Source organism: Cuculus canorus, chromosome 2, assembly GCF_017976375.1.
Source record: "Cuculus canorus isolate bCucCan1 chromosome 2, bCucCan1.pri, whole genome shotgun sequence".
NCBI lineage: Eukaryota > Metazoa > Chordata > Aves > Cuculiformes > Cuculidae > Cuculus > Cuculus canorus.
The window spans coordinates 118,072,444-118,084,897 of record NC_071402.1 but is presented as its reverse complement, the minus strand read 5'-3'; the positions used below and the strand labels follow the sequence as shown (position 1 = coordinate 118,084,897).

The following is a 12,454-nucleotide window of genomic DNA, read 5'->3' as shown; positions in this document are numbered from 1 at the left end:
CAACCACCACACCAGACAGCTTATTTCCAGAGGAATTAACTCATGTGCTAGAGCATATAAAAATCACGTAATGCTTTTGAAACTTTTGAGACTTTATAAGCCAGCAATGGTTTCTACTTTTGCAGAAAATTATTTCTTGACTTTCCCAGTGGAAGCTTTGCTCTGACCTACATTTTGACATCTTAATAGGCTAGGCAGGCTTTATAAATTCAATGTCTTCCTCCTTTTCTCTAGAATTCAGAGATGTAATGCAAACTCTGCTAATTTTATTTTCACTTCGAACAACTGAAAACACTTATCTGTGAGCTCCACTGCAAAATCTACTCCCCATTATCACAAATACATCAAGATCACCTGCTGCTGACTATCAAAATTAACAAATATAAGACAAACAGCAATATTGCAGGGCAACCAAACCTGGGAAGATTCATCAGTTAACATCCACAGCAGGAATAAGGTGGACTTAGTAATCTATTCATAGTTTGTGCTTCTTGCTGGGAAGACAGCGAGATCCCTTCTATTGCCCTGTGCAATAACACATTTGAGCAAGAACTGTAAATACTTGGTTGTGACTTTCATACTGCATCCAGATGCCAAGGAAGTTGAGATTTTGAAGTCTCAACAATCTTACACCTTCCAGTTACAAAGTAACCCACTGTATTTTAGACAAAATTAATGATTGGTCCCTTTCAGTACTGGGAAGGGATGGGGTCCTCCACCGGCTACAAAACTGCATGCTACAAAATATGGCTGTGCTTAAGGCACTGATCAACACCACTTGCACTGCCTTTACTTTGAAATGGAAAGGCAAGAGAGAAAATTAAACTGCAGAAAACTCAGAAAATTTTTGATGAACCAAGGTTTTCTGCAGCAAAAGAGGAAAGGAACAAGAAGCACCTCTCCTTCAAGCTAAATATAGGATAGATCTGGTTCCTGCTCTAAATCTCGCGGTTGCGCAGCTGAAAAGAAAGCCATCGCCCTCCAAGCATCTCTAGAACAGCAGTGAATAAGAAAACTCATTTTCTCCTCAAACTTTCATGATAACAGTAATGTCACCTGCTGTACTTGGTTAGCACGCCTTTCAGAATATGCTAGTGAAAGTAACCCTAGTACAGCAGAACTTTGGGAAAACTAACTCTACAAGAGGAGAAAAGGAAAAGCATAAGACTGTCACCGAAAAGGGAGATTGCTCTCCTCATTGGCTTTCTGCTACAAGAAGCCATATCTTCCCCATACACATACCCTAAGACACCTGGAGAGTGACCGCAGTCATTATCCTTCCTGTACCTGTTCTCCATATCTCCAAGGACTGTTGTTCTTAAGATGTCCTTTTCCCAGGCCCTGTAAATTATATTTTGCATGAACTGCGCTGTTGAATACCAGAGCATCTCTGGAATTATGGGTTAATTTCTAAACTCTACAGGCAGGGGGATAATCTCTTCCTTGGAAGGGGAGGAACCTATCACATGATTCTTGCTCTAGAAGCATTTTGAAGGGTATGAAGACCAGCCAGAGTGTTCAGCCTTTATAAGATGATGACAGTTTGTGGCACTAAGACTACATTTTTCTATGAAGCACTGCACTACTAGTATAAACATAATGGACTTCTTCAATGCTTTACAATAAAAAGCAAACTCTTGTCAGCAGAAAGTTATTTGTAACTCACTGCTACAAACGAGTAAAGTATGCATAATACTTTGCCACAGCTCACATCTTTGATCCATTTGGGCATACACTTTTCTTTTAATCAAGTACAACTGAAAAGTTTCTTCAACACATTCAGGAACAACAACAAAAGCCATACAGAAAAAAATCACGTCAGTTTCTTCTTGTAATTTCAAGATGCTTATAGTGCTTACAAATAAACACAAGATAATTTAATACACATCACTCGGTAGACTAATTATTCCCACGATTGTTTTCAGATACTGGGGAGTTTCATATTTAACATCCAGAGAAAAAATGCTTGAGGTGATTTAAATAATGCTGCCACCACATAAAACCAGATGAAAAAAATGAAAAACACTAGTAGATCCCATTGGCTTTCCTCGCTGAACTGACATCCAGGAAAAGGACGTTTCCCATAAAGAGCACATCTTGCACAAGGAGATTTCTTATGGGCGATGTTCGAGCAGTCGCTTATCAACGTGAATAAATTACACAGCAACCGTGCTTCGCAATTTGTTTTGTGTGTTACGTGATTTGTGTGTTCTGTAGAATCATTGAATGGTTTGCATTGAATGGGAACTTAAAAGCCCATCCAGTTCCAACCTCTTGCCATGGGAAGGGACACCTCCCACCAGGTCAGGCTGTCCAAAGCCACATCCAACCTGACCTTGAACACCTCCAGGGATGGGGCATCCACAACTTCCCTGGGCAACATGTGCCAGTGCCTCATCACCCTCATTGTGAAGAAATTCTTCCTAATGCCTGATCTAAATCTTCCCCCCTCCAATTTAAAGCTCATCCTATCGCTGTAAGCCCTTGTAAAAACTCCCTGACCATCTTCTCTGTAACCCCTGAGGTACTGGAAGGTCGCTATAAGATCTCCCAACAGCCTTCTCTTCTCCAGGCTGAACAACCCCAGCTCTCTCAGCCTGTCTTCTATTTACTAGACGATTTATTTTTTTAATCTCGGTGACTTCTCTCCGTGGTGTCTTTTCAGGCCCGAGTTTAGGGAAGACCCATTCACCCCCTGAAACCAAAGTGGCAACTCCGACGACACCCGACTGAGCTCTGGAGTCTCACCACTAACACGAAGCGTCCGAACCTCCCGAACGCCTCAGTTTAACAACTCAACCGAGAAGTACAACTTCTGCAGCGCTTATTAAACTCGGGGCGACCCCCAACCCCGTCAGCGTTGTCCATAACGCCCTCCCCACCGAATCCTGAACGGCTAGGCGGCTACCACAGCTCAGCCCCCTCGGCAAGGCACGGAGAGCCCCGCCCCCAGCCGGTGACACCCGGGACGCGGCCCCACCGCTCCTCGCACGGGGCGCTACTTTTCGGCGGAAGGAAACAGCGCAGAGTGCGACGCGCGCGCGCTGCCGTTTCTTCTCCGCCCGGGTCGCACGGCGCTCAATGCCCACCCCCCCAGCAGCGTATCCCTCCGCACCAGGCGGCCCGAACCCGCGGCGGTCACTGCGGCGGTCCCCTCGCAACTCACCCGCAGCCTTGTCCGCCGCCATCTCCCCACGCAGGACGGTCGTCAGGGCCGAGGTTTTAACCTCCTATCTGGCGTCGAGCAGCTAGTGGCAGGGGCGGCGGCAGCAGCAGCAGAATAGCCAACCGGGACCGCTGTCGTCGTCGCCCCCCCCTACTCTAGCCCCGGAACTACTTTTTTGCGGTGCAGCTCGTTCCTATTCGCCCGCCGCTTCCGGGTTCCCGGCGGCCTCGCGACTTCCGGCCGTTGCTCGGGGCAGCGCGCGCGTGGCGTCAGCGACGCGCGGGGAGGTGGGGGAGGAGCAGGAAGTGGTGCGCATGCGCACAGGGGGACCCGGCAGAGCCTCGAGGGGTTGTCTTGGCAACGGGAGGTTCGTGCTGGAGTCCGAGTCGTAGGACGGTTTGCTTTGGAAGGGACCTTAAAGCCCGCGAGTTCCAACCCCCCTGCCAAGGGCAGGGACACCTCCCACCAGACTAGGCTGCCCAAGGCCCCATCCAACCTGGCCTTGAACACCTCCAGGGATGGGGCATCCACAACTTCCCTGGGCAACCTGTGCCGGTGCCTCACCACCGTCATTGTGAAGAAATTCTTCCTTTTATCTAGTCGAAATATGCCCCTTTCCCGTTTATACCGATTGTCCTTCATCGTATTGCTACAAGCCTTTGTAAACAGTCCCTACCCAGGTTTCCTGTAGCCCCTTCAGGTACTGGAAGGTCTCTCTAAGGTCTCCTTGGGCCCTTCTCCAGGCTGAACAACCCCAACTCTCTCAGCCTGTCCTCATACGGGAGTTGCTCCAGCCTTCTGATCATCCTTGTAGCCTCCTCTGGACCTGTTCCAACAGCTTCATATCCTTCTTATGTTAGAGACTCCAGAGCTGGACACAATACTCCAGATGAGGTCTCACAAGAGAGGAATAGAGGGGCAGAATCACTTCCCTCGCCCTGCTGGCCACGCTTCTTTTGATGCAACCCAGGATACTGTTGGCTTTCTGGGCTGCGAGCACACACTGATGGCTCATGTCGAGCTTCTCATCGACCAGCACCCCAAATCTTTCTCTGCAGTGCTGCTCTCAATCACATCATCCCCCACCCTGTATTGAACCCAGGGACTGGCCCAACGCAGGTGTAGGACCTTGCACTTGACCTTGTTGAACCTCACGAGGTTCACACAGGCCTACTTGTCCATCCTGTCCATGTCCCTCTGGATGACATCCTATCCTTCTGTTGTGGCAACTGCACCATTCAGCTTGGTGTGATCTGCAAACTTGCTGAAGGTGCACTTGATTTCACTTGTCAATATCATTGATGAAGATATTTGTAGCCCTCTTCTGGACCCATTCCAACAGATGTTACGTCATGCTTGACAGGAGGACTTTGGGAAAGCTGGCTCTGTGAGAGAAAAGCAGGAGGCTGTCACCTGAAAAGAGATTGCTGTCCTCATCAGCTTTCTGCCATATCATATAAGCCACAAAAAGCCATATCTCCCACATGCATATACCCAAAGACACCTGGAGAGTGACTGCAGTCATCATCCTGATACAAAAAGTAGTTACTGTTACAAAAATGTGGAATATTTCTTATTTGACCTAAAGGAGAGTTAAGTTTCATCTAGGTAATCATATTTTTTTCTTTGAAAGTTAGACAGAATGTCCCTCTGATAGCATGTTTTCTTTCACAGAGCAGTTTTCCAGGCCCTGTTCATTCTTTGGAGATGATAACGTGTTAAGCATGATCTGTGCTGTACAGATGTCTCCTCTTCTGTAATCACCTCTGTTTGCAGCCTTTCTCTATGTCAAATGCAAGGTCAGACAGAGAGCTGGCTCCAAAGCTCCATATTAGCAAAAGACTTGACTGGAGTGAAGTTCATAATAACATTTAAATTAGTTCTTGGAAACTAATAGAATATGTATAAGATTTCTGGGAAAATTGATACATATGCACATAAGCGGGAAATATATTCTGTAACCAGCTCTTGTCTCACTGTACATGATTGATGGAGATCGGTACCTCATGTTGCCCAGGCCTGATAAAGGGTGCTTGCTTTCTAAACTCCAAAACAAGTCTTAGAGACTTTATTTGCTGGCATTTTTTGAATCAATCCTTCTTGCACCTTTTCTCCATGTCTCCAAGGACTGTTGTTCTTAAGTTGTCCTTTTCCCAGGCCGTGTAAATTTTATCTTGCGTGAACTGTGCTGTTGAATACCAGAGCATGTCTGGAATTACTGGTTTATTTCCAAACTCTACAGGCAGGGGGATAATCTCTTCCTTGGAAGGGGAGGAATCCATCAAGTGACACTTTCTCCAGAAGCATTTTGAAGGGTATGAAGACCAGCCAGAGTGTTCAGCCTTTATAAGATGATGACAGTTTGTGGCACCAAGACTACATTTTTCTATGGAGCACTGCACTACTAGTGTAAATATAACAAACTTCTTCAATGCTGTACAATAAAAAGGGGCCCCATGATGGCGGGTGTCAGCTGGGCTGGGAAGAGGCATCTAGACAGGAGCAGCCACAGGCTACTTCTGTGAGGATGTTTTTCAATTCTTCCTGAGGAGAAGGAGCAGGTGCTAATACCTTCTCTCTGGCAACCAATTATAGGACCCAAGGGAATGGCAGGAGGGTGTGCTAGGGGAGGTTTAGGTTGGATATTAGGAAAAGGTTCTTCACCCAGGGGGTGGTGGAGCACTGGAATAGGGTCCCCAGGGAAGTGGTCATGGCGCCAAACCTGGCAATATTCAAGGAGTATTTTGACAATGCCCTCAGACACATGGTGTGAATGTCGGTGTTGTCTGTGCAGGGACAGGAGCTGGACTCGATTGTCCTTGTGGGTCCCTTCCAACTCTGGACATTGTATGATTCTATGACCAAATTAACTGGCAAGTGTTGGCCACTGTCTTGGACATATTTTGTCCTTCCTTCCAGTTCAGATGTGCTGGGATCCCTTCCGGAGCCAGTAGTGGTGACACTTTCTTCGGATGTCACCTGTTGGTGGCATGGAATTCTTCAAACTCTTCACTGTTTCTGGGTTTTTCTGTGGATTATCATCCTATTTTAAGCACTGTTATTGTGCTCATCATCATAGCAATGAAGACAGGTGAGGCAGCTCCTGTCTGCATTCTGAGTGCCTGTGGAGATGGGTGTCTGAGCATCATTTCCATTCCCCCAGGAGACGCCAGGAAGCCTGATTTCACACCCTGAGTTTGAAGTGTCTCTGGCATTCCATGAGCCGAGGGTCAAAGTAGCCCTCATCTGAAGGAAACTCCAAGTAGTGTTTGTTGTTATTTTCTTTGTCATTAAAGTAGCTGACGTGGAATAAATAACGCAACATCATAAATATTAAATATTCTTAAATAATAAAATTCTTACATGCTTTTAATGACTTGGGAACTCTATGTATAGTGTTTAAGGGCTCACCTTTGCTAAGAGGTATCCTTGTAGGCTCAGCAGCCACATATTGCTTTGGCTCTTGGGGCCTCATCTCTTTGGAACCCTTGCTGTTATATACAATGGGAGATGGGATGAGACTTGGTGAAAAGGACCTAGGGGTGTCCCATCTCAGGCTAGGAGTGTCTTATTTCAGGCACCAAAAAGCTCCTGGTGTTTCTGTCCCTTGGGCTCAAGCTCTTGTGACACAGAGACTGTTACCCTTCATTGCCATTCTGTGAATGTGACTTTTCACTACTGTGCTTCCTCTGTGTCACGGAGAGGTTCCTGTAAGACACTGCTTACATAAATTTATGATCTGTTACTATGGGGACAATTTCTTGTATTGTTTCTCTAGATGTGGTTCTCTGAGACTTCCCCTCTTCCTCATTTATTGCTGTTCAACATAGACTTGTTTTTCTACTTGCAACAGTAACTGTGGATACGCCTGATTTTGATGAACAGATTTTACATTGTAGGATTCTGACCTTGTTGCCAGCAGACATTTATCAAGGAAGCCCAGACAGTCTAAAGCACACTTGTCCCTGTTGCATGCCTCTTGCAGATTAGATAAAGATTTGAGGATGACATTTGTCCTTAGAGAAGTCAGTGGCAAAAGTGATTTAGTGGATCAGCATTTCTTCTTGCTGGTCTTCTCGGGGTAGCCCTCCAGCTAAGATTTTTCCCAAACACTACTGTTTGGCACCTCAGAGAGGAAATGCTTGTAAGGAAATGCAATACTTGGTTTAACAGAGGGATACAGTTGGAAACAATACCCCTATTTTTTAGACACTCCAGCTCTGCACACCTTTAAAACATTGCAGCCTTTAATTAGCCAGGCCCTGTAAAATAAAAGATTTTGAAAACGTTATTTCAGGAATTTCAAGAGCAGGATGATTCTTATTATTTTGTAATTGAAATCCTGATTATTCCGAAGTATGTCTAATGACTTCTGTTAGCCACTACTTCTTCAGTTCCTCTTCACTAAACTAGGATATTCAGATTTTCTTTTACACACATACACATGCACATGTATATGAGAGAATCCTGCAATTCTTATTCATAACTATCTTATTCCAAGTCTCTGAATTTGTTCTATCTTCTTTTGTAAGAAATAGTTGCTGGTTCAGACCTTTAGACTGTATATGTATTAGAGATTATCTGCCAATAAGGTTGTAATAGTGAGCCCTCCTAATGTGTATGTATTCCTTTAGCGTTATTATCTATTTATGTTGGCATTTTACTTATTTATTTATTTATATATGCATACATACACATGTATGTAAAAACCATGCTGTTTTGGTAAGCATTAGAAACAACAAAGGCAAAAGCACTGTACTACTACTTGTAATGGTGATTTCTCTCTGTCTTTTATCAAAACAAGAAACCTGCCCCAAATCCATCCTGAGTGACAGATCAAGACCTTCTAATGTGGGCCTGATGTGAATGTGTATCTCCCCCTCTCTCAGGTTTGGTACAGTGTTTATCACCGGTGTCTAAGCAGTAGCCTGCTTATTCCAGACCACACCACATCCAGGTGGGCACAACAATAGATTTGCTATTCCTTACTGTAGTTTTTCTTGAATTATTTTGTCAAAGCTCGTTCTTCTCCACGTACTGCAGCCCTGGTATCCACCTTTTCACTCCATCGACATCATGACACTTGGAAGACAGTGATAATCGTTTGCTTTATCCGCTATGCTATGGTTTTACTGCAGGTCTTGTTTACCTGCAAGGTGCTTACAGCAACATTTGGTATATCTTGCAGCATCCTTTGGCCAGGTTTGTGGCTTGTAGTTTCAAAATATTTCACCACCATTACAGTTTCTAAAGCACAGACAAAGAGATTATTTTTCAGCTGGTTGAAATGGTGATTTGTAAATGGTGAGATGAAATGCCAACTGCAATGTGTTAAAAACCCCCAAGATTAACGACAAAGATAACGACAACGACCCTTGTCTTCTTGTCTCTCAGAGTCATTGAGGTGGACTACACAGATATGGTTACACCTTAACGACTCTGGGTGGGACTGATCTAATCCCTCCCGGGTATGCAACGAGGTTCCAGGAATAAAGTAGGATTTTCATGAATATGAAAACACCTCTGTGTATATAAAGTTCTCTGAAATCACAGTTGGGTGGAAGCACTCTGAGGACGAATCTCAAGTCTTCTTCAGTGCTGTATAAATTTACCGCCTTAATGGTTAAACTAAACTGTTAAGTGTAAGTTTCTTTGTTTCATGGCCTTTTCTCTTTTTTTCAGTCGGGATGATTTTAAAAAGGAACTTAGCACAAACAAAATCAGGTCTTTCCCTCCTTCTTATTAATTATCAAATCTTAATTGCCTATGTGCGTGGAGGGTACTGAAGGAGGGGAAGAGACAGATGCACTTTGTTAGCGTTACCATTCAAGCATACAGGCACGCAATCAAAAATGTTATTGACATTTTTTCTTGAAAAATATTGTCATAACCTTCCTCTAAGGACATGGGAGAGACATTCTTGCCTACGTACACATATAACTTGGATTCTGCCTGCAGATCACAGGAAGAGTTTGGTCTCAGCAAGGCAGGTACGCCATCTGCTGAGAAAGCTGTTACAGAATAAAATCAAACCCCATTTCAGATAATTTAAAGTCTGTGGAAAAGAAACTTCTAAAATATTAGCTCTCCTGTAGGTTGTTTTTTTTTTTTTCAGGAAAGAAATTACCACATTTCAGGCTTTCAGCCTAAAACTCGGTTTGAAAAAACAAACACATTATACAGATGGGCAAATTTTTGTAGGTTTCTTTTGCCTCTTTCAAGGCTACATCAAAAGAAGCCAACTGTAATTTGTAATGTGCAAGAAGGAAAGGGGGGGGGGAGTTTCATGAGGAATAAAACATATCTACTCACAGACAGAGTGTAGTCCTCGTGTCTCCTTCCTCCCTTGCACAGAACCTTTCTTTAGGAGACCAGGTTAAGCAGAAACAGGCCAGGAGTTCCTCTCAGATTTTGACCTTGCAAAGCAAACTTTTCAAGGCTCTATTTTAAGTTCTTGCAGACTGAAACCCAGCAACACAGCAGTCTCCTACCCAGCCTTGCAGCATTAGGTGTAGATAACCTTTCCACTGATCATAACAGCAAGACCTGGCTAGTAGAGGAGAAAATCAGGGTTTGCAACATGCCCAATCACTGCCAGACTGTGGCAGAGAGAAGAGTATGGCCAGCTCCAAAGCGAACTGTGAAAGTTACAATTCTTTTGCCAGATACAACAGTATAGAAATCTTGGCAAGACTTTGTTTACCTACTAGGTTCCAGAATACAAATTGTTGGATTAAAAAAAATACTTCCTCTGCTATCAATGGGGCTTCCTATCTTTTGCCACCCCAACGTTTAAAAGCTTTTAACCCCTAGATGGCACTATCTAATAAAGTGAGGCGTTGTTAAGTACTATTTCCCCCCTTACAGATGGAGTTCTTATTTAAAATGTAAAGTAGTGTAAATTTGAGTATGTTGAATGCAGCTATTAGTCTCAGCTTGGTAATGCTTTTTTCCTGAATCTGTCTCTCAAAGTCAATAAAATATACTGCTGTGAATCTCATCTAAATACAGGATTTTTGCTTTCTGAGTGCTATGGAACGTTTTTTCCTGCAAAATTATGGTGCATCAGAAACTATTACAGTGTTTGTTCTATCTGTGAGCAGTGAATAAACCAACATAGGCTGTGTTTACTTTAGCAATTCACTTGGAGCAGCAGGAGTTGACTGGCAGCCGTACGCACCTGGTGCTGAGATATCTCACATCTCCAGTATATTATCCCTGAGAAGATATTTTGCATCAGGTATTCCACATGTGGTACCCAGTACCACACATTGCCACTATACATTTTAAAACTTCCTGAGGTAAAGTTGTCTTGTAAAACTTCCTCAACCATGGGGCTTGTAGGAAGCAGCAAGTTCCCCTTTCACCTGTCTCGTGCAGATGTTTCACACCAGCCTCCACTGTCTACATAAAAACGTCATAGGTGGAAGGAAATCTTACAATTTTTTTCACTATTGCAGTTTCTGCATGACACTGTTTTACTTGTTTCTGATCCTGCTCTTCACTTTGATGCTGAAACACGCATTGCTTGGTGGTGCAGGGGAGGAACGTTAGCCTTCACTCAGCAGCCACAGTAGCAGTGCCCGGAAAATACCTTTAGCAAGCCCTTCTTACAACTTGTCTTTACAGGCAAAAAGGAGAGACAGAATGTCTTTCTGACAGCTCTTACCACTGTGACAGCTTTGCTCACAGTCAAGTGGAGATGTACTGAGCCTGGGAGACAAGCCTAGGAAGAGAGACAGGACCTCATCAACACTAGGGCATGGAAAGAAAACAGGCGGGTCCAAAATTTCTGAAAGCAGGGAGTTATGGCTGAGTAACAAAAAGAATGATGGGAGCATAGGGAATTTAAAGGATAAATTAAAATAATAGTACCACAATATCAGCAAATTCTCTGATTCTCCTTTTGAAAAGAGGTGCTCACTTTTTCCTCGCAGTATAGTACTTGGTGGCACCTAAGTACTCACATCATCCTCCTTCCCTCATTCTAGATCTGCTCTGATTTTGCTTACATATGGTGTTGTTATCTATTTCTCCCCCATTTGGCTTTCATAAGAATACTATTATCTTTTTCTGTTAGTGGGTTTAAGTACAGGGATCACCCAAATTGTGCCATGTAAGGTTTTCCTAGAATAAGAAACAAAGAATGGTTTTACATTCTCTTTGTCATTTTCCCCTTCTGGTGTCATCCAGAAGATATTTGCATACCCAATTACAATTACTTGGAAATCCAGGTAGTTGTGGAAGGAAAACTATACACATATAACATACCTTTTGGGTTGTTGAGAAGGCTACCTAAAGCTTATGGAACTTTGGTTTGCACTTAAAATCTCAAATTGACAGAAAAGTCTTTATTTCAACAGAAGTCTACAAATGCCCAATACTTGCAGAGGGGCAAAATGTCTAGCGTTACACAGTTAAGAGCGAAACAATCAGGTCTCAAACATTCTGTGATAACATCAGTACCTCTTAGCACAGGCAGGAACTAATTTGTTTATAACAGTAGTATGTCTGTGTGACCAATGTGTCAAGCATCTTTGTGCCCTTCTACACTGCAGAGTGCTTTGACTCTTTCTGAGATGTAGAAATAGAAAGTGAATGTACCTGTGTCAAATCAGAGACTGAGTAAACATTGATTCTTTTAGCCCAGTCTTAAGAATCCTTCCTGTGCCAGCCTAAGGGATACACGCACTTTGTAGAGGAGTCTAGTGCTTGACATCTTTGGTATTGCAACAGTTTGGAAGCTGGAGTTTATTGAGAAATTATGTTATGTCTCCAGGCCTGAGTAATCTATAAATCTGTACAAAGATAAGTAAATTCTTACTAATAATTTGTTTATGGTAGTTCTTGTTCTGAGTGTTTCTCTAGACATTCAGAAGGAGACAATTTTTCTCTTGAGCAGTGTAAAGCAATTCTTTTTTCACTAAGGATATAAATGAAGTATTTAACTCATAAATCCTATATGAAATGTGGCAAAAGACAAAGAATATGTTCAATACAGTTTTCTGCCTTCACACAGTGCAGTAAAATCTTTGTGTATGTTCTCATTGTGCTTCCTTTTTTAAGCAACTTTTTTAAAAGTTGCTACAGACTTCTAAGTGAATGTAAAGAATTTTTTCCTCCAAAACTTTGATGAACTTAGGAACATATGATTTTATTGTATTTTACAGGTCACACAGTGTGCTGAAAGATGTTAAGACTATTCTGACAGAGTTCTTTTTTTAGGAGACAGGAGGTTTGTCTAAAACAGTAGGCCTCTGTAAAACTTGCATCTAAATGCTTTCATAC

At 43.2% G+C, this 12,454-nt stretch overlaps 1 protein-coding gene across 2 annotated transcripts in view; it reads right to left on the bottom strand.

The window, feature by feature from the left end:
- CNOT10 (CCR4-NOT transcription complex subunit 10) overlaps nucleotides 1-3,381 on the bottom strand; it is a 33,004-nt gene extending 29,623 nt beyond the window's left edge. For both annotated transcript variants that reach the window (XM_054059312.1, XM_054059313.1), the window contains exon 1: nucleotides 3,167-3,381. In XM_054059312.1, the coding sequence (XP_053915287.1) occupies nucleotides 3,167-3,188 (22 nt within the window). In that variant the 5' untranslated portion in view covers nucleotides 3,189-3,381. The remainder of the gene's footprint in view (nucleotides 1-3,166) is intronic.
- Between the last annotated feature and the right edge of the window lie 9,073 nt (nucleotides 3,382-12,454).